The following is a 23,527-nucleotide window of genomic DNA, read 5'->3' as shown; positions in this document are numbered from 1 at the left end:
GGAACATAGTAAAGGTTCCTTAAAGGTTTGTTGTTGTTAGCAGCTATTACTGTAAGGCTTGGCTTACAGATAAGGAAATTGAGGCAAAATGAGTAACTCACCCAGGGTCCCGCTCAGGGTTGTGAAGCCCAGCTCTTTCCACATTGCCACACTACTTACACATTGTGTCCCAATGAAATGGAAGCATTTCCTGTGCCTTTCAGAACTCCCTGGCTGCTTGGGAAAGCCTGCATGGTACTTTTCTGAAAGGGCGGCTGAACAGGCTCCACTCTGGGCCAGCCCACTGAAAAGCCAGGATGGGTCTCTCACTATGCTGACACAAACAGGAAGTCCAGATTTGTCATGGCAGCAGCCACCATGATCTCCAATTGTGAGCCAAAAGAGGAGGCCCAGCAGCTTCATGGTCAGAGGTTTTAGGAGCTCCACAAGCAGATCCTTTGCTGTGAGGGCCAGAGCACATTCCAACCTAATTTTCAGTTCATAAAAAATTGGAAGTGGGAGCAGGGATGCCACTGGGTACTTGAGTGCTGAGGTGATCTTAAGTCAACAGGATGCTGCCGTATAACAGAGTTAAGCATCAGTTTGTCTAGAGGATCAGAAAGTGTAGTACAAAGTAGGCACACTGGGAGGTATAGAGTGACTCCATGTGTTGCATGAGCCAGGAGTAGCATGGTGGTCTGTGTTTCTAAGAGTCAGTGTGCATCAAGGTGGGCTGTTTTATTGTCTGATGGCTGAAAAAGAATGAAGAAGCATAGGCAGCATAGTGTCTCAGCAGGATGTGTGACATGGAACTGTATTTCCTGGCCCCACGGGCTCAGGCATCTGAGAAGATGGCAAGCAGAATTAAGTCCAAGCACCACAAGCTGTGGTGCATTGGAGTGTGCATGGCAGCGTATTTGCAGAGACCCTGGTTGGTTCTCCCAGACAAGGGCTTTGGAAATGCAGGACAATGTTCCCTTTAACCAGGCACCAAGAGTTCTCATAGAGGGCCCCCGAGGCAAAGCCATTAGTACTTAGTGCAGGAGAAAGACTAAGAGCATGCACTCTGGGGCCAGGCTGCCTGGGTTCAAATCTTGGGACTGCTACTTATGAGCTATAAGTAGATACTTAACTTCTCTGTGCCTCAGTTTCCTCAGCAGTAAAATAGAAATGATAATATCTACCTCATAAGGTTGACTGAAAGTTAAATAAGTTAATACAGTAAAATAGTGCCTGGTATTATTATTAAGTGGTTTTGTGGACAATGGAGATGGGGGTGAGAGTCGGGGGTGGTGGGAGGGGGATACTGGAACAGGTGATGTGAAAGACGTGAGGTCTTATGAGCTTATGAGCTCACGTTGGCCTATGCCTGGGGGCTTCCAGAAGCCCCTGGAAGAGGATAAGGTTGTCCAGGTGGAAAGTAGAGCCAGTGAAAATTGGGCTGTTAGAGCTAACATGAGCCTCTTTGCACCCTCATCTTTGCAAGGCACTTCTGAGGAAGCCATGCTGTTCTAATGAGTGAGGTTTTTAATGTGGCTGCTGGTCACAGGCCAGGAAATGATTAATGTCCTGGTCTTGCTGCCTCTGGGACCTGGGTCCAGGTCTGGTGCCCTATGATTAGGGGGAGACAGGTTGGTATGTGCCCAGAGGAGGGGTCTGGGTAGGCTCTGAGAGCAAAGCCTGGAGTAATAGAGGAAAGGCAACTCTGGGAAGATGCAGAAACTGCCTTCCTGCATCTGTAGGTTTTCACACCACTATAGGCAGGTGTGGAGGACAGGACTGAGGTATAGTCACAGGGAGGCAAGTTCCAGCTTGACCAGCAAGTAGAGCTGGCCAACCACAGCAGACTTCCTTGTGAGGTGGGGAGCTCCCCGCTATGGAACTACTCCTGCAAACTCCCCAGACCCACCCCAGAAGACTCTGGTTCAACAGGCCTAGGTTGGCAAAGGAATCCGGGTTTAACAAGCTTCCAGGTAACTGGGGGTTCACGCTATGCAGAACTTTGCTTGCCTGGGAGGGTCTTAGATAAGATCTAGTGTCACGTCTAGCTCTGATGATCTGTCATTCTGTGGTCCCTCAAGTTCCCAGGCTTGTGTCCTGACAGCTTTTATTCCCGCCAGAACCTCTTGGCTACAAGCTTATTCCTTTGAGCCCCTCCCTGTTCAAGGGCTAACCCAGAAAACACATTCAGGACACAACCTCATAGAGTGCATTGTCCAGAAGCTTTATTTCTTTGCAGGTTTTGATTACAGTTTCTGATTAGGGACCTCAAGGATGTGTGTGTGTGTGTGTGTGTGTGTGTGTGTGTCCATGTGTGTGTATGTGTGAGAGAGAGAGAAAATGTGTGTGTGTCTGTGTGTGTGTGTGTGTGTGAGAGAGAGAGAGAGAGAGAGAGAGAGAGAGAGAGAGAGAAAATGTGTGTGTGTGTGTGTGCGCGCGCGTGCGCGCGCAGAAAGAAAAACAGGATCTAGGCCTACAGCTTTTGTGTTTTTGTGTGAGAAGTCCTCAGCTAGTGCTCGTGTCAGTGATGGGAAATGGGGGCTGGGGCTTGAGGAACCAGAAGTAGGGCTGGACCCGGGGGAACTGTAAACTCAGAAGGATGCTCTGATTCTTTGCCTGCTTCACAGAGTGGGAGTTCACACGGTACTGGGAATTTCAGCCAAATACTCCTGGCCAACCCTGCTTTCCTGGCTGCCTGGCTTCCGCTGCTCCCAGGGACTTGGGCTCTAGCCCCTGGAGGCTCTAGCCCTGCTCACAAGGCCTGATCCTCCCTTGAGGCTGTGGCTGCTTGAGAAGCCCAATGTAGGTTGTCTGATGGGTGCAAAGAGGGAGGTGCTCTGCACTGACAATGCCCATGGGCCTCTGGAGAATCAGGGAGGCCTAGTGCCTCTCAGTAAGGGCAGAGAATAAAAGAATACTAAGTCTGATGTAGCCTCAGTCTGGGGTCTAATCTGCCCCAGCCACATGGTCCCTCAGGCCAAAGAAGGTACTCAAGGACTGGGCTGACCAGAGTCTAGGAGGCAGCCACTGATACTTGCCCTGGGGAAGAGATGAGGAACCAGAGGCACAGGAAAGTTAACAGATTCATACAAGGTCTTCTGACTGTGATGTGTAGGAGCCCAGCTTGGTCTGACACCAGAGTCCATATTCTTAAACTATGTGTTAATGATCCTCCATTATAGGACCTGGGCATCCTGAGTCCAGCTCACCTGAAGTCCTCATGGGTCCTTCTCCTGCTGGCTCTAGCAATGCAAAGGCTATTGGTACCACAAACAGACTTCCCACAAGTACAGAGATAGAAACACAGCATTTGATACACCTTCAGAGACCATGGGGCCCACCACCTCATGTTACAGAAGTCTGGTTCTGGTACAAGGTCACAAGGAGAGTGAACTTGTAGAGACCTGGAATTTGGAGCTCCTGCTATTCAGCTAGTCCTCTCTGCCCCTCAACTGTGTGGTTAGTTCATGGAACCCTCCCCTTGCTTGGCTGCGACTAGAAACTCACACTCACCTCTAACCCAGTGGAGCTGCACCTACGTGTGGTTTGAAGTCATGATGGTCAGAAGGGCCAGCAGACTTTTGTGCTGTCTTGTCTTACATCTCCTGAGGAGAAGGCTTAAAGGTTCTTTTATTTAGAGAGGTGAGACAATGAGCTAAAGATGAACTAAACTCAGTGTGAAAGGATCTCTTCACTAATGGTGGAGTTGAAGCTTTGGCAATCTTTTAATTTAAAAAAAAAAATTTCAGTGTTTATTTATTTTTGAGAGACACAGAGAGATGGAGCATGAGCAGGGGAGGGGCAGAGAGAGAGGGAGGCACAGAATCCGAGGCAGGCTCCAGGCTCTGAGCCATCAGCACAGAGCCTGACTCGGGGCTCAAACTCATGAACGGTGAGATCATGACCTGAGCCGAAGTCGGACACTTAACCAACTGAGCCATCCAGGCACCCTGACAATCTTTTAATTTTTTAAGGAACACTGATATTCTGGGGAGCATGGCATGACAGCTGTTTGGAGGAGCTGGCTGGGATCTGGGAACCAGATTGCATCAGAATCTGGCTTAAGCACATGATCAATGTTAGTATAGTGGAAGGGGTCAAGAATGGCCATGGCAAGAAGGAGCCCAGGACTAGGGAGAAGGGACGCTAAGGGGACAGAACTCGGGAAAGTCATGACTGAGAAAAGGGAATAGTCACATTTGATTCCAGATGTAGATGTTTTCCTTTCTGCTGTCATTCCCTTCTTTAATCTTCAGACTTTAGGAGATTAACAAATTTTTTTGGTGGCTAAACCTTATAGCCCACTGTTACCAGTGTTTTAAGGGAATTTTCCACACTTGGTTAGGAGCAGCAGTTGGAAAGGTACAGCAGCAGAGCACTCAGTTTGGGGAAGACCAGACATCACCCATAAAGGAGCAGAGGAGCAATCTGGAGCCATGGAAAGTAACTGACCAGCAGCACTCACCAAGCCCACGACATTCCTGGGAGGGAGGTTCAATAAAACCCTGAGCCAGCTGCCTGTGGTCAAATGCATGGGGGCTTGGCTCACTGCCATTTAGAAATTCAAGGGCTCCCCAAGTCTGCCAAGTTCTGCAACATCTCAATCCCATGAGTTTGGGATAGGGAGATACAAGAAGCCATTCTTTTCTAAGTATTTATTATCTGAGTTCCCACAGTTATCATGTGCAAAAAAACAAATGTCATCCTGACATGAAAATGTTCACGGAGTCTGCCCGCTTACCAAATTAATGCTCACTCATCCATTCTCTTCCCTCACTTAACAAATGTCTGTCCCTTCTGGCTGAGGTCAGTTCAGGCAACCGTCAGATATAATGTGGGTGGTACAAGGGCAAACCAAGTGCAAAGTTCATGAAATCAAAGAAGACAGTGTTGGAACACTTCACATGCAACGTCTTGGACCAACAGAGAGCAGATGGAGCTAGAGCAGTTAACAAAGAAAAAATCATGATGAGGCAAGATAGGTTCTTTATGAGAAAATGATTTGCATATTGAAGGATTGATAGAAGTCCTTGGGAAAATGAATGAAGCCCTTAAATTTTAAACAATCTCTTAACAGAGGTGTTGTAAAGTAAAATGTGAAGGACGTGGTTCATCCTGTTGGTATAAAGAATAAATATACCAATGCCAAAATCGACACAATTAATTCTTTATTCCTTCTGTTTTATACTTCTTTTTTAACGTGTATTCATTTTTGAGAGACAGAGAGAAAGATGGAGAGCGTGAGTTGGGGAGGGGCAGAGAGAGAGGGAGACACAGAATCCAAAGCAGACTTTAGCCTCTGAGCTCTGAGCTGTCAGCACAGAGCCTAACGTAGAGCTCGAACTCACGAACCACGAGATCATGATCTGAGCCAAAGTCAGATGCTCAACCGACTGAGCTACCCAGGCACCCCAATTCTTTGTTCCTTCTAAAAAAGTAGCGTATAATCTATATTTTGTTATATGTATAACTAAAAATAATTTATTTTCATAATTTCATTTGTACAAAACAATCTCAATGAGACCCTTTAATTTATTGTCATCATTTCTCTTTCTTACAATACAATTTTACTGAAAATCATTTTCACTATTTACTATGAAATTTTGGTCTTCATTTTAAGTGGACTCAGTTTAGGTGGTCTTTTTCTGGTGATCACACCCGGGACATGATGAGGCCCCCTGTGCTGACGGTTCTCCTCCAAGTCTTTCTCCATTCTAGGAGGGTGCTTGCAGAGTTAGGGTGGCTGGACCTCCCAGGAAACCTCAGTCAGACACAGCCTAGGAGGTTCATCTAGGAGATGAACATCTAGGTTCATCTATGGGGGCCTCAGCCAATTCAAACGAACTATGGGTATTTATTCCTCAGTGTTGCAGCCACACACCTTCCCCAGGTGCCCACTGCAGCCTGCACAGGCTGTAAGCAGACCCTCTGGCCAGGCCAGGCAATGTGGCCCCAGCTCAGGACCCTTGACTTGGCCCCGGCCAGGCTAGCTGCAGGTAAGGAGGGGGCACTTACTTGGCCGGCGGGGCTCTGGGCTGCCTGTGGCTCTCCAGGGGGCTCCTCGTCCTCGGGAATGTGGGGCATGGCAGCCTCCTGGCAGGAGTGGCCCCGTGTGCCCGGAACCTCCGCGGCGTCAGCCCCAAAGATGCTCCAAGAGGCCTGGGCTCCGCAGGCTGAGGAGACGCCAAAAGGACAAGTCAAATCCACTCCCATCCCTGACCCAAGTTGGGTTCCATTTCTAGGAGCCATGAGCCGCAGAAAAAGCTTGGTTGGGTTTGTATCAACAGCAAAGGTTGGACTAGGCCAGGAGAGGGCATTTGGAATTGCATTTCCTCCTGTTCATTTGCTCTGTTTACAAAGCTAGAGATGACCTTAGAGATTTTGCAACTAATTTGGTCCTTACAGTAAACACAGCTATCCCAGAGGGGAAAAAAGTGCTTCAAACTCCTCAAAACCATAGCTAATGGAGGACGCTCCACTGGGACCAGACCTGTACTTATGTACCATTTATTGAGCACCTACTAAGTGCCAGGCACTATCCTAGAAACATTTACAACATCACCTAATTTAATCCTCATGATGACCTCTGATCCAGGCATTAATATTCACATTTTATAGAAGAGAGAGCAGCATCATGGAATGTCAGCCATTTGCCAAAATCACACAAAGAACCAACAATTTGAATCCAGATCTTCCTGATTTTAAGCCAGGACTCTTTTTACTATACCACACAACCTTCCTTGTCTGGGTTGAGGAAGAGGAGGAGATGATGTTCCCTGACTTTCTACCCCATGGCTGACTTCATTTCCTTCAACAGCTTTTCTGATCCTCAGTATGGGGCTGTCTCACTTGAGGACAGCCCTCACCAGGCCTGCAATTCTGGAGGCTCAGCCAGGGTGCATCTTGTGTACTTTGTGCAGCGCCAATCCTGAGCAACCTTTAATTGTTTCGCCACAAGCCAGACTTATCCCATCTCATGGTCTAGCAACCTTGAGACCCAGCTAGGATTGGCCCAGTCAGCGTAATCTTATTTATTGGCTTAGGGATAGAAAATAGATCTGGTGTAAGCCAATGAGCACATTACAGTGTTCTGGGATCCAGGTGCTTGAACTTGCTCTGGGTGGTAGAGTGTGCAGATGTAAGACCTGGTGCTATTGATGCCATTTAGTTTCTATTTGGAAGTCCAGACTGAGGATAAAACTGACAGACACTCAGGAGGTGGTAGAGCTAAGACTCTTGCATAAAAAAGAAGCTGGATCCCTGATCAAATTCACCTGAAAACTGAACTCTTTCTGGACTAGCCAGCTGCACAAACAATTAAATTTCTTAGTATTTTACTCAGTTTGACTTGGGTTTACTTATAACTATGAATTTGTAACCACTGTACTAACTTATAACTACTAACTACTGGTACTTATAACTACTAATTATTCTTTTGTGTTTCTCACCATTCAAGAGGCCTAGGACCATGAATGATCTCTCCAATAGACTGGAGCCAATGGGCCTGGCTCCTCTGCTTCCTCTTAGAAAAGGTCAGTAATGTCAGGTTTCAACATGGAGAGGCAGGATAGTAAGGTAGAAAGAACGCAAGCCTTGGAACCTGATACCTGGATTTGAGTCCCCACTCTGCCACTCACTGGCTGTGTGGCCTTAAATGTTGGCTTCACTTTTTTTTTTTTAATTTTTAAAGAGAGAGAGAGCACAAACAGGGGAGAGGAGGAGAGGAGCAGAGGCAGAGAGAAAGAGAGAATCTTTTTTTTTTTTCAAAATTTACTTTGGGGGGAGAGGGGCAGGGAGAGAGGAGGAGAGAGAGAATCCCAAGCAGGCTCCATGCTGCCAGTGCAGAGCCCGATGTGGGGCTCAAACTCACGAAACTATGAGATCATGACCTGAAACCATGAGTTGGACACTTAACCTACTGAGCCACCCAGATGCCCTGAAAGACAGAGAGAGAGAGAGAGAGAGAGAGAGAGAGAGAGAGAGAGAGAATCTTAAACAGACTCCACACTCAGCATGGAGCTGGACACAGGGCTCGATCCCACAACCCTGGGATCATGACATGAGCCAAAATCAAGGGTAGGATACTCAAACGACTGAGCCATCCAGATGCCCCTATGTTGGCTTCACTTCTGAGCCTCACTTTCCTTGTCAGAGGAACAGAGATAAGAATGTCTCCCATGCAGGAATGTTCTAAGTCTGAAATGAGATAGAGCACCCAGCACAGAGTAGGTGCTCACAAAAGCCATCTGCATAGAAGTCTGAAGTCCAGGAAGCTCAGCCAGAGTCCAAAGGCCTCTACCTGGCCTCTTCCTCAGCTCCTCCAGGTCCCCTTCTCTTAATGGGGTGGGAGAAGCCTTCAGGGAACTTCAGAACCAGAAACCAGCCTGGTTCAATAACTTCAGAGTTTCCCTGAAGTTGCTGCTCTGCTGATGCGCAAATGAAAACCACCAGATGCAGACCTTGCCCTCAGCCACAGCTCAGGGGCTGCTAGAACACACAAAGGAGAAACAAAGGATATTGTCATTCACTGAGTACCTACTATGTCCTGGGCCCAAGGTGCTGACTGAAGGAGGCTGCAGGAGGAAGTCAGAAAGCCCCACCACCTCCCATGATACTAGATATTCATCAGGTCCCATAGGAAAGGCTCTCCTGAAGGCCTGAAGCCAGAGGGCTGCAGGCAGGGTCAGATCTGACCTCAGCCACAACTCTGACAGATTCCCCCCACCCCAACACACATGCCTTTGAATGAGCTCCCCAAGGAAGGCAAGGAGTCTGACTCATCACGGCTAACTAGAATTTTTTTTATCAAAAAATGCTTATTGATTTTTATTTAAAGAACTAGAGAACTTTAGCCACAGGGTTGGTCAATGTGACCACCATCTTGACTTTTGTCAGTCTGTATGGTGGAAAGGTAGTCCCATTCAGCTCTGAAACAGTTGGGGTGACTTCTGCTGGTCAACTCAAGCAGTTTCATCTCAAGTAGGGGATCCATGAACTGAATTATTCATTCATTCACCACACTGACTTTATGCATACTCTACCAGGTCCTGTACTATGTGCTGGTGACTTAAAGATGATGAAGATGTGGTCTTGGCCCTCAAGGAGTACAGTAGTGGGAGGCTGTAGGAAAACAGTATAACTGTTAGGACTTCGAAAATGACAAGTTGCAGGATCCCAGGAAAGGATCCCTAAACTATGGAAATTGGGGCAGGTGAGATATAGTTTTAGCCTAGATTCCATGTTAGAAATGGTATTTGAACTGAGTCATGAATACTGAAATGGTGAGGGGAATTTCTCTGAACAGAATAGGTAGAGGGAAAGGTGAGACAAGAAGGGAGAAACCCTACTAGACATATTAAACCTGGCTGTTGGGAATGAGAGCTATAGGACCAGAGCATGCTGTGTCTCCCATTCTAAATAGTCAGTTTATGGATCAAATGAGCATCAGATTTACCCAAAGGTCTGCTCCATGATTAATTTCTATCACTTTTACTTGGACTTCAACAGCAGTGACATCAGTGGTGCTGGGCAAAGTATATGGTAACAGGGGTTGACAGTAGCAAAAGATATCCACAAACCCAATTCTACCAAGTAAGTTGGCTGCACTTCCCAAGAACCCCCTTAAGTGATGTATTATCTATGTGTAAGTCCAGCCTGTCTTAATAGTAATGTAGTTCCCAAACCATGTGAGGTGACAGTTCTACTTTCCTCTATGCCTTAATCTACACAAAGTGTATTGCACTCTGTTAGTAAGAAGGATTCAGACAAATTGGGGCATGTTCAGAAAACAGGAAGCAGTATGCAGGAAACAAGAGTTTGTCTTTAAAGAACTAAAGACCTTTAGCCTGGAGAAGAGACAGTGCAGGGAAAAATAAAATTGCTTCTCAGATTTTTGAAAATCATTCCTGTAGTTCTTTTGTGCCCAAAGGATAAATGCATGGCCAATGAATGAAATAAAGGTCAAATCAAGGCAAGGGAAACCTTTCTAGTGTTTGGAACCACCTAAGATGAAACAGGCTACTCTTTAAGGTAATGAACTCCCCATTCCTGGGAGAGTTCCAGCAAAGCCTGGGCCAATGGTCACAGGATTCCCACTTCAGGGTCCATTTTCAACTCTAGGAGTCCCTGAAATCCTGGGAGTCCCATCCCATAGGATTATGAGATCATTGTATCCCAAAGTCACATAAAAAAATATCTCATTTTCTGACCCTCCATTTTCTTTCCTCCCTCTTCTCCTCAAGAAAGACCTTAAGTCAGTCCCTGGATCAGACAACAAAGCAAAACAAAAACAAATTAAGTCAGACAAGCACTAAGAGATGTCAGCTGCAGCAGGACAAAGCAGAGTGGAGGCTGGCTGTGGCCCCACACTTGACAAGACAGAACCCCGAGGTCCTCAGGGGGAGCCCCAGCAACCCTGCCTGCTGAGGCCATTCCCACGCTGCTCCTGCCCTGTTCGCTTTCTCTCCCATCCATTATTATAAACTTACTGCTTAAAATAGCAAGGTAAAAGCAGAGTCCCTCCCCCAGGGTGACATCTGGGTTCTGCTGGAGCTTGTGGGCACACAGACCTTACATCCATCACAGCAAAGTTAAGGATATAATCTGCAGGAAATGGTGATCTAGAGCACCGACCCATAAAAGGAAAAAACATTTAGTTATGTTTAGTCTCTGAGCTGCTCCTTCTTTAACCCATTTTCAGGGCCCTTCTAACTACTTCTTTAGCCTAGTCTGTAAAGGGTTAGGTAGGTCATTGTCAAGAGCCAGTCAATTCTTTGGATTCTACTCATTCTGTTCCCAGCCAGTGCTTAAGTATATAGCTTGGCCCATTTTACAGGAAGGGAAACTTAGGTACAAAGAAGGGAAACAACTTAATTGGGTCCAGTGACCTTTGTACCTGGTGCCAATTATCTAAGCCTCTGCTGGGATAACTATCCAATCATTTGTGGAATTGAAAAGGCCAGAAGTGTCTAATCCATATTTAAATATTTTTATCTGCCCCTGGCCATGCTCATGAAAGAAAGCAAACTGGCATACTTTCCTTCATTCTCTCATTCATTAGATATTTCTAGTTTGCCTACTGAGTGTTGATTACCATGCTAGGTGCATTTCAAGTGCTATCTTGCCTAAACCCTGTGAGATGGGTTTTATTATTTCCATTTTACATATTAAGGAACAAAGGATTAGAGGGGTTCAGTAACTTGTTCAAGATCCCACAGCTAATAAGCGTCAGGCTGAGGATTATAATGCAACTAGTCTGACCCCAAAGCCCATCGTCTCTCTCCTCCTTAGCTGGGAGTTCTGCTGAAGTGCAGCAGAACCCAGCATAGGAAGCTGCCCTACAGAGAATTGGAGTGTGCATTCCCAGCAGGGCCACCAGTGGTGGGGCAGGGCAGGGCAAGCAGCTGCTCATCAGATCAGAGGTCTTATGAGGGCAAAAGTGTGGGCTCACAGTTAGAGGTTGCAGACCCCCACTGTAGGATGACAAATCCACCCATTCCCCCCATCCATCTGTCTGTCAGGCCATCCATTCACCCACACTCCTTCTGACTTTTTCATTCATACACCTGTCCATTAGTTTGTCCTTTGAACTTTTCACCCCAGGAAGTCTCACCCTGGTTACATTAACTGCATAGCCTCTGCCCCTAGAAAAGCCACTGTAGGACCCCATGGGTTATGGGGAGATGGCAGGAGAGCACTGCTCTGACAGAGTGGCCATACAAACATAGCATGCCCATCCACAGCTGGCAGAATACCTCCATCCTGTACCCCTCAGCCAGTGGGAGGGGCTGCCCATGTCCCTGCAAGCATCATCAGGAATCATGATTTAGCAAGAGCCTTTACAGAAACCACAGAAGTTCCATTACTATTAACATTATGATTAGTCCCATTTTACAAATGAGGAAAACAGGGCCCTGAAGACTTACCCAAAGTCAGTAAACCCATGAACAGCAGTGCCAGAAGCCAGCCACAGGTCTGTCTGACTCCCCAGTCCCCAGCTTGTCAAGCCCACTGGCTCATGGGTGGTGGTCTTGGCAAGCTGTGGCCTCTTACTATGGCTCCATGGATGCCTCTCCCAAAGCTTTGCAACCAGCCCAGAAGAAACCAAGCCTCTCTCTTAATCTCAGTGCCCCAGGAGCACAAATCTACAAGCTGAGTGGGTCTCACATTTTCTCTGTTAATCTTTGGGTGTCCAGGGAAGAGCCAGAGGCCCTTCTGGGAAAAAACGGGTTAACCCAAACTCCACTGACCTTTCTGGAGTGACTCAGAATTCTCAGAAGGGAGTTTTTTGTTCTTCCAGCTTTGAATTTTTGCTTTCATTTTAGCAACACAAAGAATTTGAAAGAGATTAGGTTGCTATTAATACCACTGGTCTATCTCTAGATGAAGAATTTGATGAAGGGAATTGTTTGGGGTGACTGCACATGCATGTCTCTCAGTCCCTCTGCAAATTCAGAGGATGACAGGGAGGGCCACTGGAGATCAGCCAGTCCTGTCTCCTGATCCCGTCTTACAGGCCCAGATAGGGGCAAGGACTTAATCAAAGCCATACTTATGGGTGAGAGATAGTCAGAGAAGGTCCCAGAACCCCTATTCCTCAGATTCTGCTACAGACATCAGCTTTCTGCCTCTAATTTTGAAGGGCTTGCTTTTGGTAAATGATAAGAAAATGTATCCTTGTTGTGGTCACTCTCATGGGAGAGAAAGGGTGTTCCCTGGTCCCTGCTCTCACCCCAGGGCAGTCCTAGACATACTTGGGAAATCTGGGGCATCAGAGATCAGCTCAAACTGCTGAGAGGCACTTCTGTGGGTCCCTGGGCCTGGCCAACAACAGAGCTGTGTCCTGGATCCCACAGGCAAGCCTGAGTGAGGCTCACTTCAGGAGAACACCATCCTGCTTCCCAACCTTGGGATGTTGCAAGAGGGCTTTGGAACTTGGCAGATTGGGTTCTAATTCCCTTCTGCCTCTTCCTTGCTGGATTAGTCTCCTCTGACCTCTGTTTCTTCATCTGTAAAATGGAGACCCTTTTAGGGTTTTGTAAGTATTAAATTAGGAAATACAAGCAAGATGAGGCACATAGTATGTATTCATAGGTTCCTTTCCCTGAATAGGGCAGCTGAGTTCTCTGGCCATGGCATCATCAAAATCCAACCAGGCCCAGATAGTCTGCTGTTCAACCTGGATATCTGAGTTCCAGCTTTGTCTCTTGTGGGTAAAGGAGACATATTCTTGGCCTGGCCTGGCCTGACCATGGTTTCTCTGTACAAACAAGTAGATAAAAGATCATCTGACATAATTGGAATTAAACCCATCAGAGGCTATGCACTCTGACATTTACTCTTGCTGACATTTACTCTGCTGTTGGGCAGCCAGTGGCTGCAGACAGTAGGGTTAGAGAGAGAGGGTACAGTACTGTGGCCACCCAGGTCTGTGCCGTGGTCAGTTGCAGGTCTATGCTATAGTCATTCCCAGGTCTACATTATGGTCATCCATTGATCTGTGCTGTGGTCATACCTAATCTGTTCTGTGGCCATCCCATGTCTGTGCTGTGGTCAACCCTAGATCGGTGTTGTGGTCAGTCCCAGGGGAGCAAGGGTGGAATATAGAAGGGCAGAAGGAAGAAGCAACAGCGAGGGAAAGATGAGAGACTGGAAGGGACTTCCAAATGACTTCTTGCCCCCAACACAATTCCTCTGGCCCAGAGGCTGGGACCACAGAGGCTGTAGCCTGGTGGTGCTTTGGGGAGGCTGGTCCTGAGCACTTCCCACACCCCCTGGGATCTATACTCTCTGGCCATGCTCTCCAGGCTTGAGGATCTCTTACAGGTTCTGTTGTCTGGGGCTGCCTTCCTCCCCTGATTCAGACCCCATTCCAGCCCTGAGAATGAGCCAGCTTCTGCTCAGACCAGTGCCAGGGGCCACATCTAGGAGAAGAGGCTGGCTCAGTCCCAATAAGAAGAGAGCAAGAGTCAGCACTCACTGTGCTCAGCCAGGGGCTCCAGTGGGGGGACACACAAGATAGCTACAAATAGTAACTAACCCCTCACATCCCCTCACAGCTCCTTTTTCCCCGTTACCCTTCCCTTCACACAACCATGGAGGCCATTAGGTGCTCATTGCCTTAGAGAGAGGTGTAGCATCAGGGGGTAGAGAAAAGGGAGTCTGTCTCTGCCTTATTGTGGGGAAGGGCTAGCCGTTGGGGAAACAGAGAGGGCTTAGGGTATAGAAAAGAGATTTGGGAAAAGCATCCTAAATAAGGGTAGGTCACCACCACCCTCCGCCCCCACCACACACACACACACACACACACACACACACACACACAAACACACACACCCAGGACTAGTAAAAGGTTATGGAGCAAGGGAGAGACAGGAGAGACCAAGTAGAAGCAATGAGAGTATAGATTCTGGTGAGTCACTAGAAAAGAACCTGTGCCCTGCTTCCTTGGAGAGGTCTGGGGGAAAAGTCCTGAACTCTAAGAGCAGAAAGGTCTTAGGCCCCATTTCCCAGACAGAACCCTGGGGAAAAGATCCCAAAAAGAGGAAATGGCTATCTGGAATGACTTAATAGACAAGAACTTCAGACATCCTCCCAAGACTTCTATCATCCCAGGGGGTGCATAGGTGAGGTAGGGAGCACATGGCATAATCATTTCTGTGCAGCCAGCAACAAAAAGTTGCCAGACTTGAAGGTGCCTTGAGAAGGCTGATTCAGAGGTCACCTACTAACCAAGGACTTGCAGAAAGTACCGTAGACATCTTGTCAAATGGTCCAGGACAGATGATATCAGGCACCAGGGCACCCTCCTCACCCTAATTCCCTGACACTCGGGAAGCTTCTTGGACCTTGGATGCCACTTTGGAAGAAGAGGGTTGGAGAAACCCTGAAATGCCTGGGATCCAAATTCTAGATCCCCGGAAAAATAGTTAAGCCAGGGCCAGAACTCCCTCCATCCCACCCCATCCCCCAGTTATGACAGGAAGTAAGCCAAAACATCTCCCCAGGTTTCCTCTCCAGCTTGTTCACTTCAGCAATTCTTTTTTAAAAATAAGTCCACTTGAAAAAATTCTCTCTTCTTGGAAATATGTACAATTGCTCAATCAGAGGCAGTTCAAAGGCAATGGGAACAGCAGAAAAGTATCTGAGCCTCCCATTTAGCTCCTAGCAGAAATAAATATTGCCCTGTTCTCTTTGTTCCGGGCCGCCCAGCAGCCTCTTCCCTGAGTCACTCACTCTAGGGTGACGTGAATCATCATCCTGGGGTTAAGGACCACACGGTTTTCCCCAGGTCCATGTGGCTGGCTGGGGTACTGAGGGGCCATCAGGAAGAATGGAGGACAAGAGCCTTCTCCTAGGTACTGGGCCTGGCTCTGCCTTCCCAGATGTGTGACCTTGGGGAGTCCCTCAGCCTGTCTGACAAGGAGGTAGATTTGTAGCTCTTCCAACTTGTACTTTCTTGGAGTTTCTCCAGTGGTATGCTAATTGTCAAGAATTTTGTGAGCTGGTTGTTAAACACAGACATCATTAAAAATTGAATAATAGCTTTTTGCAGTGGCAGTATCATAGCCAATGAGGTTTATCCAAGGCGTGATTATTGCTAGGAAAGAATTAAGTTACAATTAAATTACACTAAAAACACAGGAAATCAACACCCACAATAATCACATCCTAATTATTTTACTACATTTTATTGTTATCTATACTGTTGAGATGATTTAGTTTTACTGTGGGGGAACATTATATAATGATGTGCTACTTACTGTTCATCTCTTTACAACTTCACATTCACTGATGTCCAGTTAGTAGCCTGAAATCGGTCATGATGGCACATAAATCAGCAAATCAGCAAATGCTACATATCAAGGCCTTTTTTTTCTGAGAGATCTGGCTGTTAAACATTTGCAAGGTCATCACTGAGCCTCTCAGTCCTGGGCTCCACTCCTTACCCCTACCAGGGTGCAGAAGGAATGCAGATGACTTTAATATCACCCCATGGTAGCAGAGTTATGGAGATTCAATTACCAGTTACCTTTGCACAATGCTTCTTAGGTGTACCATGTTGCAAACAAGATCCATTATTTCTTCCCATCCCCAGCCCTGCCTTCTCCCAAGCCCACTCCTTCTGTGCCCTAGTGAATGGCACTCAGACTAAAAACCCAGAAGTCATCCTGATTCCTCCCTCTCCATCAATCCCACAATCAATTAGACTCTGAGTCCTGTCAGTCCTAGTTCAGACATGTCTTTGATTGCTTCCCTCCTTCTTCTGGCCACCACCCCTGCCATGGATCTGTGTGACCGGCATCACTACAACAACCTCATTGTTCTTTTTACCTCCACTCTGGCCCCTCTGACCACCCTGTGCAAGGTGCCAGAGAAATCTCTCTAACACACAGGTTGGATTGTTCTGCCTCTTCTTATGGAAGACAGAGTGTGGCAGGCCAGAGAGTACAGGCACCATCTAATGAGGGCAGTTCCTATTCAGTTCTGAGGTCATGAAAAATTATGTAGGAGACCTAGCCCTGCTCCACACAGAAGCATCTCACCAGTCCAGTGGACATGCCTTTGACAAAGTCATCAATCCAAACCCAGCATGAGATTTGGTGGCAAGCACAAGATGTAGTACAGTGAAAACAGCAGGGATTTGGAAGTGAAATAGACCAGGTTCCAATGTAGCTCTGGCCCTTACAGCTCAGTGACCCTTGACAAAGCAATGAATGTTCTCTGGGATCAGGCTGTCGTTTGGAAGATGGAGCTAAGGTACTTCTCTCAAAGGGGTGTTATGAGATTTAAATAAAGTAAGGCATGTATGCAGCACACCGTAGATACTTAGGAAGTATTCCTTTACTCACCTCTGAGAGAGAGTATTGATTAACACAAGTCACTTGTGCTTTCATGCAACACAGGCCTTCACTTACAACCTAGGTACGCTCCTTCCCATCAACTTCATGGGCTTGGTTTTCTGCTTTGCCAGCCCACAATAGATCAAAAGCAGCGAGAATGGACAACACACTGCAGGAAGGAAGCAGCCACATTCAAAAAGTGGATACAAGCCCTCAGCTTGGCACAGAACCTGGAGCTGGTCAGCCCAGGCATGTTTTCCTAGACACCTTCCTAGTCAACTGAGTTCAGCCTTGGTTGACAGCCCAGCCCAAAGCTGGTGGGCATGAAAGAAGCAAAGCTCTGTGTTGGCTCCCTGGAAAAGACAGGAGAGAAAATGCTGTTTCAGAACACTTCTATCCACGATGGTTATAATGCATACAGTCTGACACTTTAGACATAATCATTTTTGTTCACAATATATTGATTGAGGGGAAAAACAAGTGGTTTGATTCTACTTTCATTTTTAAATTATATATATTTTTATGTGAAATAGAAGTTGATTGATTATGGCCATCCTTTAGGGAGGGAAGTCCAGAAGTTAAAAACTCAAATGTTAGGGGCGCCTGGGTGGCGCAGTCGGTTAAGCGTCCGACTTCAGCCAGGTCACGATCTCACGGTCCGTGAGTTCGAGCCCCGCGTCAGGCTCTGGGCTGATGGCTCAGAGCCTGGAGCCTGTTTCCGATTCTGTGTCTACCTCTCTCTCTGCCCCTCCCCCGTTCATGCTCTGTCTCTCTCTGTCCCAAAGTAAATAAATGTTGAAAAAAAAAAAAAAATTAAAAAAAAAAAACTCAAATGTTAAAAGTGGTTATTTTAAAATGGAATTATGAATAAAATTAATTGAACACTTTTAAAATATTTATATCTGTATATTTTCCCACAATGAGCATGAGACTTACTTGCATTATAAATGATGGAATTGTTAAAGGAAGAGTCTTTTTGGTGTCCTGAAAAATTACTTAGAAAGGACAGTTTATGGTTAAGGATCATGGACTACTTAGGCATTATTGGTCCTCATTACAGCATGTGCTAGTTGAGGCTCTGAGCCTTCCTGTGGACTTTCCTGTCTAGAATTCCCTGGCTAACTCCTGTTCATCCTTTAATACTAAGTTCAAATATCACTTCCACCAGGAAGCCTGCCCTGACTCCCTCTGGGCTCTGACAGTCCTGTGTTCTCCCTTGCCTTGTGGCTCATTGCTTTGCCTTGTAATCATTTGTTTACTGCACCAGTAATTCTCAGCCTTTTTGCTACCCATCCCCCCTAAGACATATGACAAATTTCTATTAACTAATAGAGCATAAATGTTCAGGATGGTAGAATCATGAATTGTCCTCCAGTGAACTCTAATGAGGCCCACCTATTGGGCACACTGTTCCCCTCCAACCCCTTTCTCCCCCTTTCTCAGCCACACTGCATTAAGAATCATGTCCTAAACGGTGGGCTCCTTGATAACAGGGCCAGTGTATAATTCATCTCTCAGGATTTCTTGAATAGATGAAGAAATGAATGAGCGAGTAAGTGAGAGAGTAGATGAAAATATGTCACAGACTCTATGAAACAGGGAGGTGAAGAGTTTGATCCCTGGTTTTTGAGGGAGCCTTGGGAAGCCAAGTGACCCCTCCAGGGCTGACTTCACTTGTGGTCCTATCATGGCCTTGGAGTTCCTCTTGTGAGAAGTGGGGAAGACAAGGCCCTGTTTTCCTTTTAAATGACATTAGCACATGTCATCTGGGCTGCTGCATAAGGTGGATGGCTTCACCTGCCCCACCCTACTGAGCTTGCCCAGGTTAACAGCACAGTTTTTCTCTCAGTGATGTAAGTGGGTTTCCTGTCTTCTCTGAAACACAGGTGTGCAGATTTTCCCCATAGGATTCTATCAACTAAAACCTCACAAAAAGCCTCCTCCTCTGCCACCTACATGTCTCTGTTTGACCATTCATGAATACTTTGCAAAGTGTCTTATCAATGGGACTTGCAGCTTTAACTTGAATCCATCAGGGAGCCACAGAACATCCCCACTGGCCCTTCCAACTCCACTTTGAAAACTAGCCAAAGCATTCCCCAAATGGCCAGTGGTGGCACATGCTCAAATGTGCCATCACCCTAGTGTCTGCACTCCTGGAACCATCTCCCCCACCCCTACCAAGAGAGTTGAGCCATGAAGGTTTGCAAAGTGGCCATAGCCTCTGAAGCCAAACCTGGCTCAACTCCTGCTCTGACTCCTGCTCTGGTGCTGGGCTTTAGGGCACAGTCTGGCCTAATATGTGCTTCAGGAGGCCAAAGAAAGGATTGCAGAGGCTCAGTGACAGGGGCTTTCTGGGGAAGGGAAGGGCAGACTGTGATACCATCCACCTGTGTGACAATGGATTCCTTTACCACTCAGGCTTCAGTCTTCCCATCTCTCTGGTAGAGGATTAGGCTAATTTGCCAGCCTGAGCCCCAGTTTCTACCCCATGAATTTGGAGTCTATGTTGCTTATGCAGAGAAGTCATCAATCAGAGGTAAGGGGTCTAATTGACAACCCCAGGGCCAGAGGCTGCCTTTGGGCATCTTTGCATCACATCCCCTCAGTTACAGTGATTGGCTTAAGGGTGAGCATGTGACCTACCCAGAGCCAATGAGACCAATAAGATTTTGCTGGGAAAGAGATTGTAAACTGCAGATCTTAAATGTAAGATGGTGGAAACAGAATCCTTATTGTCTAAAAATGGAATCAATGTGAGAGGATAGCAAGGAGCTAGAAAGTAGGTCCTGAGGCTGTTATCTAAGGGCCTGATCAAGTTATGCCTGATATCCCTGGCCTTTTATGTTTCAAGAACCAATGAATACCTCTTTTTGCTTAGTCTGCCTTGTGCTGGCTTTTTTGGCACTTGCAACAAAGAACTCTTGTTGGTACAAACAGCTAAGCCTTTGTAAATTGGGCTGTACAGGGTGTTTCTGGACACCAAAGCTTCTCTCACCTCACTGCTCTGCTGCCTACATGAAAGTCTGAGTTGAAATACTCAGTTCTAGAGCAAATGAGCTTGCCCTAAGTTATTCCCTAACTAAATGTATCACCATGCCCCTTTCCTCAGAACCTGCTTCTCCTTTTGCATTCCCTGCCCATATTGATGGAATCAGCATTCTCCCAGAAATCCCAGCCCAAACTTCTGAATCCCTACCCCCACAATGCCTGCTCCTACCCTTCCTTCCACTATACACCTGTACATTTTATTTTATTTTATTTTTTTAAAAATTTTTTTTCAACGTTTTTTTATTTTTATTTTTGGGACAGAGAGAGACAGAGCATGAACGGGGGAGGGGCAGAGAGAGAGGGAGACACAGAATCGGAAACAGGCTCCAGGCTCTGAGCCATCAGCCCAGAGCCCGACGCGGGGCTCGAACTCACGGACCGCGAGATCGTGACCTGGCTGAAGTCGGACGCTCAACCGACTGCGCCACCCAGGCGCCCCTACACCTGTACATTTTAAATATATACTCAGGCTTCAGAGGAGAAACTGGGTTTAGCCAACCTCCTTGCTCCTGCCTAAAAGATAACCTAGTAAATATAAACATGTTTATTGAGTCAAATTTCAACCTTCAAATGATTTTCAAGCATTGTTGCTTCCTTCCAGATCATCAGGAACTCACTCCACCTATTCCTCAGTTCAGAGTTGGGTGGGATCTCGCTGCTGACTGTCCCCAGGAAAGCAGGCCCCAAGACCTGCAATGTGAGGCCATGTGCACAGGCTTGCCACCCTGAACCTCAGCCCCACATTTTGGGGTGAGAACTCCAGTTTGTAAGACAAGGAAGAAGCTCACACCTTGCCCACTGAGATGAGTATAGGAGGTGGGAGACAGTTGCGGATCTGGGACAGGGTCTTTTTGTCATTAAGGGCATCTGAACTGAAATGCATTTGCAGTTTGGTCAACTCAGAACTTGGACAGAGACTGTGGCCACAAGAAGCCATGTGCTAAAGCCATGTGCTAAAGTAATGTAAAGGGAGCAGTTCTCTTGGCATCCAAATCTATGCCAATAACCATAGGATTTGAGTCTTTAGACACCACTTGAGAACAAACTATGGTAAACAGTGATGTGAAATGGTGGTGAGGAAGGCGAAGGCAGGAGCCTGGGAATGGCTCTCTCAACAGCAAACTCTGGTGGCTCGAGGCACGTGAATTTAAGCGTTCCTCTTTAAACAGTCTTGTGCAACAGTGGCTGCATAATAATATGAAACAGGAAGTAACCATTGAGGATTTCTCTCCAGGGAGTTGTTATCCACAATGGAAAGATGGGAAGTGCATAAAAACAATTCTGAGGCATCCACAGAAGAGAACCAATATTTATTGCACCAGGTCTCTATCTGACTCTTTATATCCTTCATCTTATTCAGTCCTTACAATGAGGACTGGGAATTATTATTCCCATTCTACAGATGAGAAAACTGAAACTCAGAAAGGACAAGTGATTTGCTCCAGGCATCACAATTACTAAGCACTGTAAACAGGATTTGAACTCAGGGTAGTTGGACTGCAAACCCAGGGGTCTGTTCATTACACATGATGAGGCTTCTAAGGCAATACAGAACCCAGCATCAGTGTTGTCAACCACCACCACCACCATAAAAGAAACACTGACACAGGACCAGAAGACCAGAAGACTTTTTTCTGGCTAACGATTCACCAGCTGATTCATCATGGAGAAGATACTGTCCTCAACATCAGATTCAAAAAGGTTTGTTAAATTGCAATTTGTTATTTGTATACTATCTCTCCTTAAATTAACTGTTTGGTCAACATCATAGAGTTCAATCTGGGGTTTAAGCTGAGTCATTCTTTAATAGCCTGTGGAAATGCAGAAACTTCTGGAATTTCTCATCTGCATTTCCAGATGAGAGAAGCTGATAACTAACCAGAAATGGACTTCTGGGAAAGTTTATGCTCCTGATAAATAATCCATCTTCTAAATGGAAGTGGCCTTTTGAAAGCAATTTTGGTTACATTTCTCCCTTGATTAAAACATTTCAGTGGCTCTCCATGCATGGATTCCCAAATCTAAGAATGATCACTAGAATCATCTGAGGTGTTTGATAAAATGCATACTCCTGGTTCCATCCCAGATCTACTGAATCAAAATATCTGGGGACAGAGCCCAGGAATATGTATGGCAAACAGTCTCAAGAGAGTCTGATGCAGCATATCCAGAAGATCCAGAAGACTAGAGCTGGAAAAGGCATGGTTCATAGATAAAGTCCAGGGTTTTTGGCATGCATGCCACACTTCCTCTTCTCAGCTATCAACTTCTCTTGTTTCTTCTCTAGCCACTACCTCCAAGGTATGCCACACCCCAGCATCACCTAATAACCACTGTTTCCAGAATATTCCATGTGCTTTCAAACCTCTGTGCTACTCTTTGCCTCAAAGGCCTGTCTCTCCCATCTACCTCCATGGAAGACTCTACTCATCCTTTAGGAACCACCTTACAATCCCCACCAGATTAACTCCTTCTGCCCATTTCTTTTCAGAGTTTTAAGTCTTTTTTGGGAACATAGACTGTAGAACCAAGCAGGGTTGGGTTTTACCTTGCATTTGTCACTTCCTAACTCTATGACTTTGGCTGTTGAATCTCAGTGTCCTCACAAATTGTTGTGAAAAAGAAGTATGCAAATATATGTGAATTGTATAGACAGTGCCTGGTATAGGGTCTCTAGCAGAGTAAGCTATCAGAGTGGTAGCTTTTATTATTATTACTGTCATTATTGTTTGTTTTGCATATTATTATGACATTCCTCTAACATAAGGTTCAGCAAACAATGACCTGTGAACCAAATCTGACCAACTGACTGTTTTTATATAAATAAAGTTTTATTGGAACATAGCCACAATCATTTATTTATGTACAGCGTATGTCTGTTTTTGCACTGCAAAGGCAGAGTTGAGTAGCTGAGACAGACTCTATCTGACTTAAAAAGCCTAAAATATTTACTATTTGGCTTTTTAAAGAAAAGGTTTGCCAATCCCCTGCCCTAACATAATTGGAGTTATTTGTTTGCAAGTTGATCTTTCCCACTTGGTTGACAGTAGTTCAGTGGTTTTCACGGCAGACTCTTATTTATCCTTCAAAACCCTCAGGGGCCCTGAGCCTGGGTGGCTCAGTTGGTTGAGCGTCCGACTTCGGCTCAGGTCATAATCTCACAGCTCATAAGTTTGAGCCCTGCATCAGGGTCTGTGCTGACAGCTCAGAGCCTGGAGCCTGCTTCTGCTTCTGTGTCTCCCTCTCTCTCTGCCCCTAACCCACTCACATTCTGTCTCTGTCTCTCTCAAAAATAAATAAAAATTAAAAAAAATTTTTTTTTTAAACCCAGCCTTTCTCATCTCTGTATCCCCAGCACTTGATACATAATTAGTTTTTGACAAATGTTGAACTGAACCAAATAATTCCTTAACGCAGTGTAAATGCGCATATCTCCAGAAAAGCCCTTAAGGGGAAAAGGGGTAAGACTTCTTATAGGACAAGGGCTGAGGTAATAGAGATACACAACTTGGAGAAACTAGGGACAACTGAGAAGTAAAATCAGGCATTGATGGGATCTGAGGTTTTCACTGCAGCCCTGATTCTGAGTTCCTGGTTCAGGGAGGCCCTGCCCTCAGTGTGCCACACACAGCCTCTCTACCTCCTACCACCTGACC

General features: G+C 46.2%; 1 protein-coding gene, 1 long non-coding RNA gene and 1 pseudogene across 15 annotated transcripts in view; 2 read left to right on the top strand and 1 right to left on the bottom strand.

Annotated features, from left to right (window-relative positions):
- LOC147576659 (uncharacterized) overlaps positions 1-23,527 on the top strand; it is a 205,288-nt gene that overhangs the window by 119,165 nt on the left and 62,596 nt on the right. The gene's annotated exons all lie outside the window — the stretch shown is intronic.
- The window catches only part of IRAG1 (inositol 1,4,5-triphosphate receptor associated 1), a 121,834-nt gene that overhangs the window by 70,454 nt on the left and 27,853 nt on the right, over positions 1-23,527 (bottom strand). For 7 of the 14 annotated variants that reach the window (XM_086677982.1, XM_086677983.1, XM_086677978.1 and 4 more), the window contains exon 2: positions 5,995-6,152. In XM_086677982.1, the coding sequence (XP_086534108.1) occupies positions 5,995-6,152 (158 nt within the window). Of the gene's footprint in view, positions 1-5,994; positions 6,208-16,829; positions 17,195-23,527 lie in introns of those variants that run through there. The other 7 variants (XM_025928132.2, XM_086677974.1, XM_086677973.1 and 4 more) reach the window with 2 other exon arrangements.
- On the top strand, positions 15,521-15,674 carry LOC112866265 (U4 spliceosomal RNA; annotated as a pseudogene).

Source organism: Puma concolor, chromosome D1 (assembly GCF_028749965.1).
Source record: "Puma concolor isolate L17-30 chromosome D1, mPumCon1.1.hap2, whole genome shotgun sequence".
Lineage (NCBI taxonomy): Eukaryota > Metazoa > Chordata > Mammalia > Carnivora > Felidae > Puma > Puma concolor.
The sequence above is the reverse complement of the archived record's forward strand: the minus strand, read 5'-3'. Positions and strand labels throughout refer to the sequence as shown.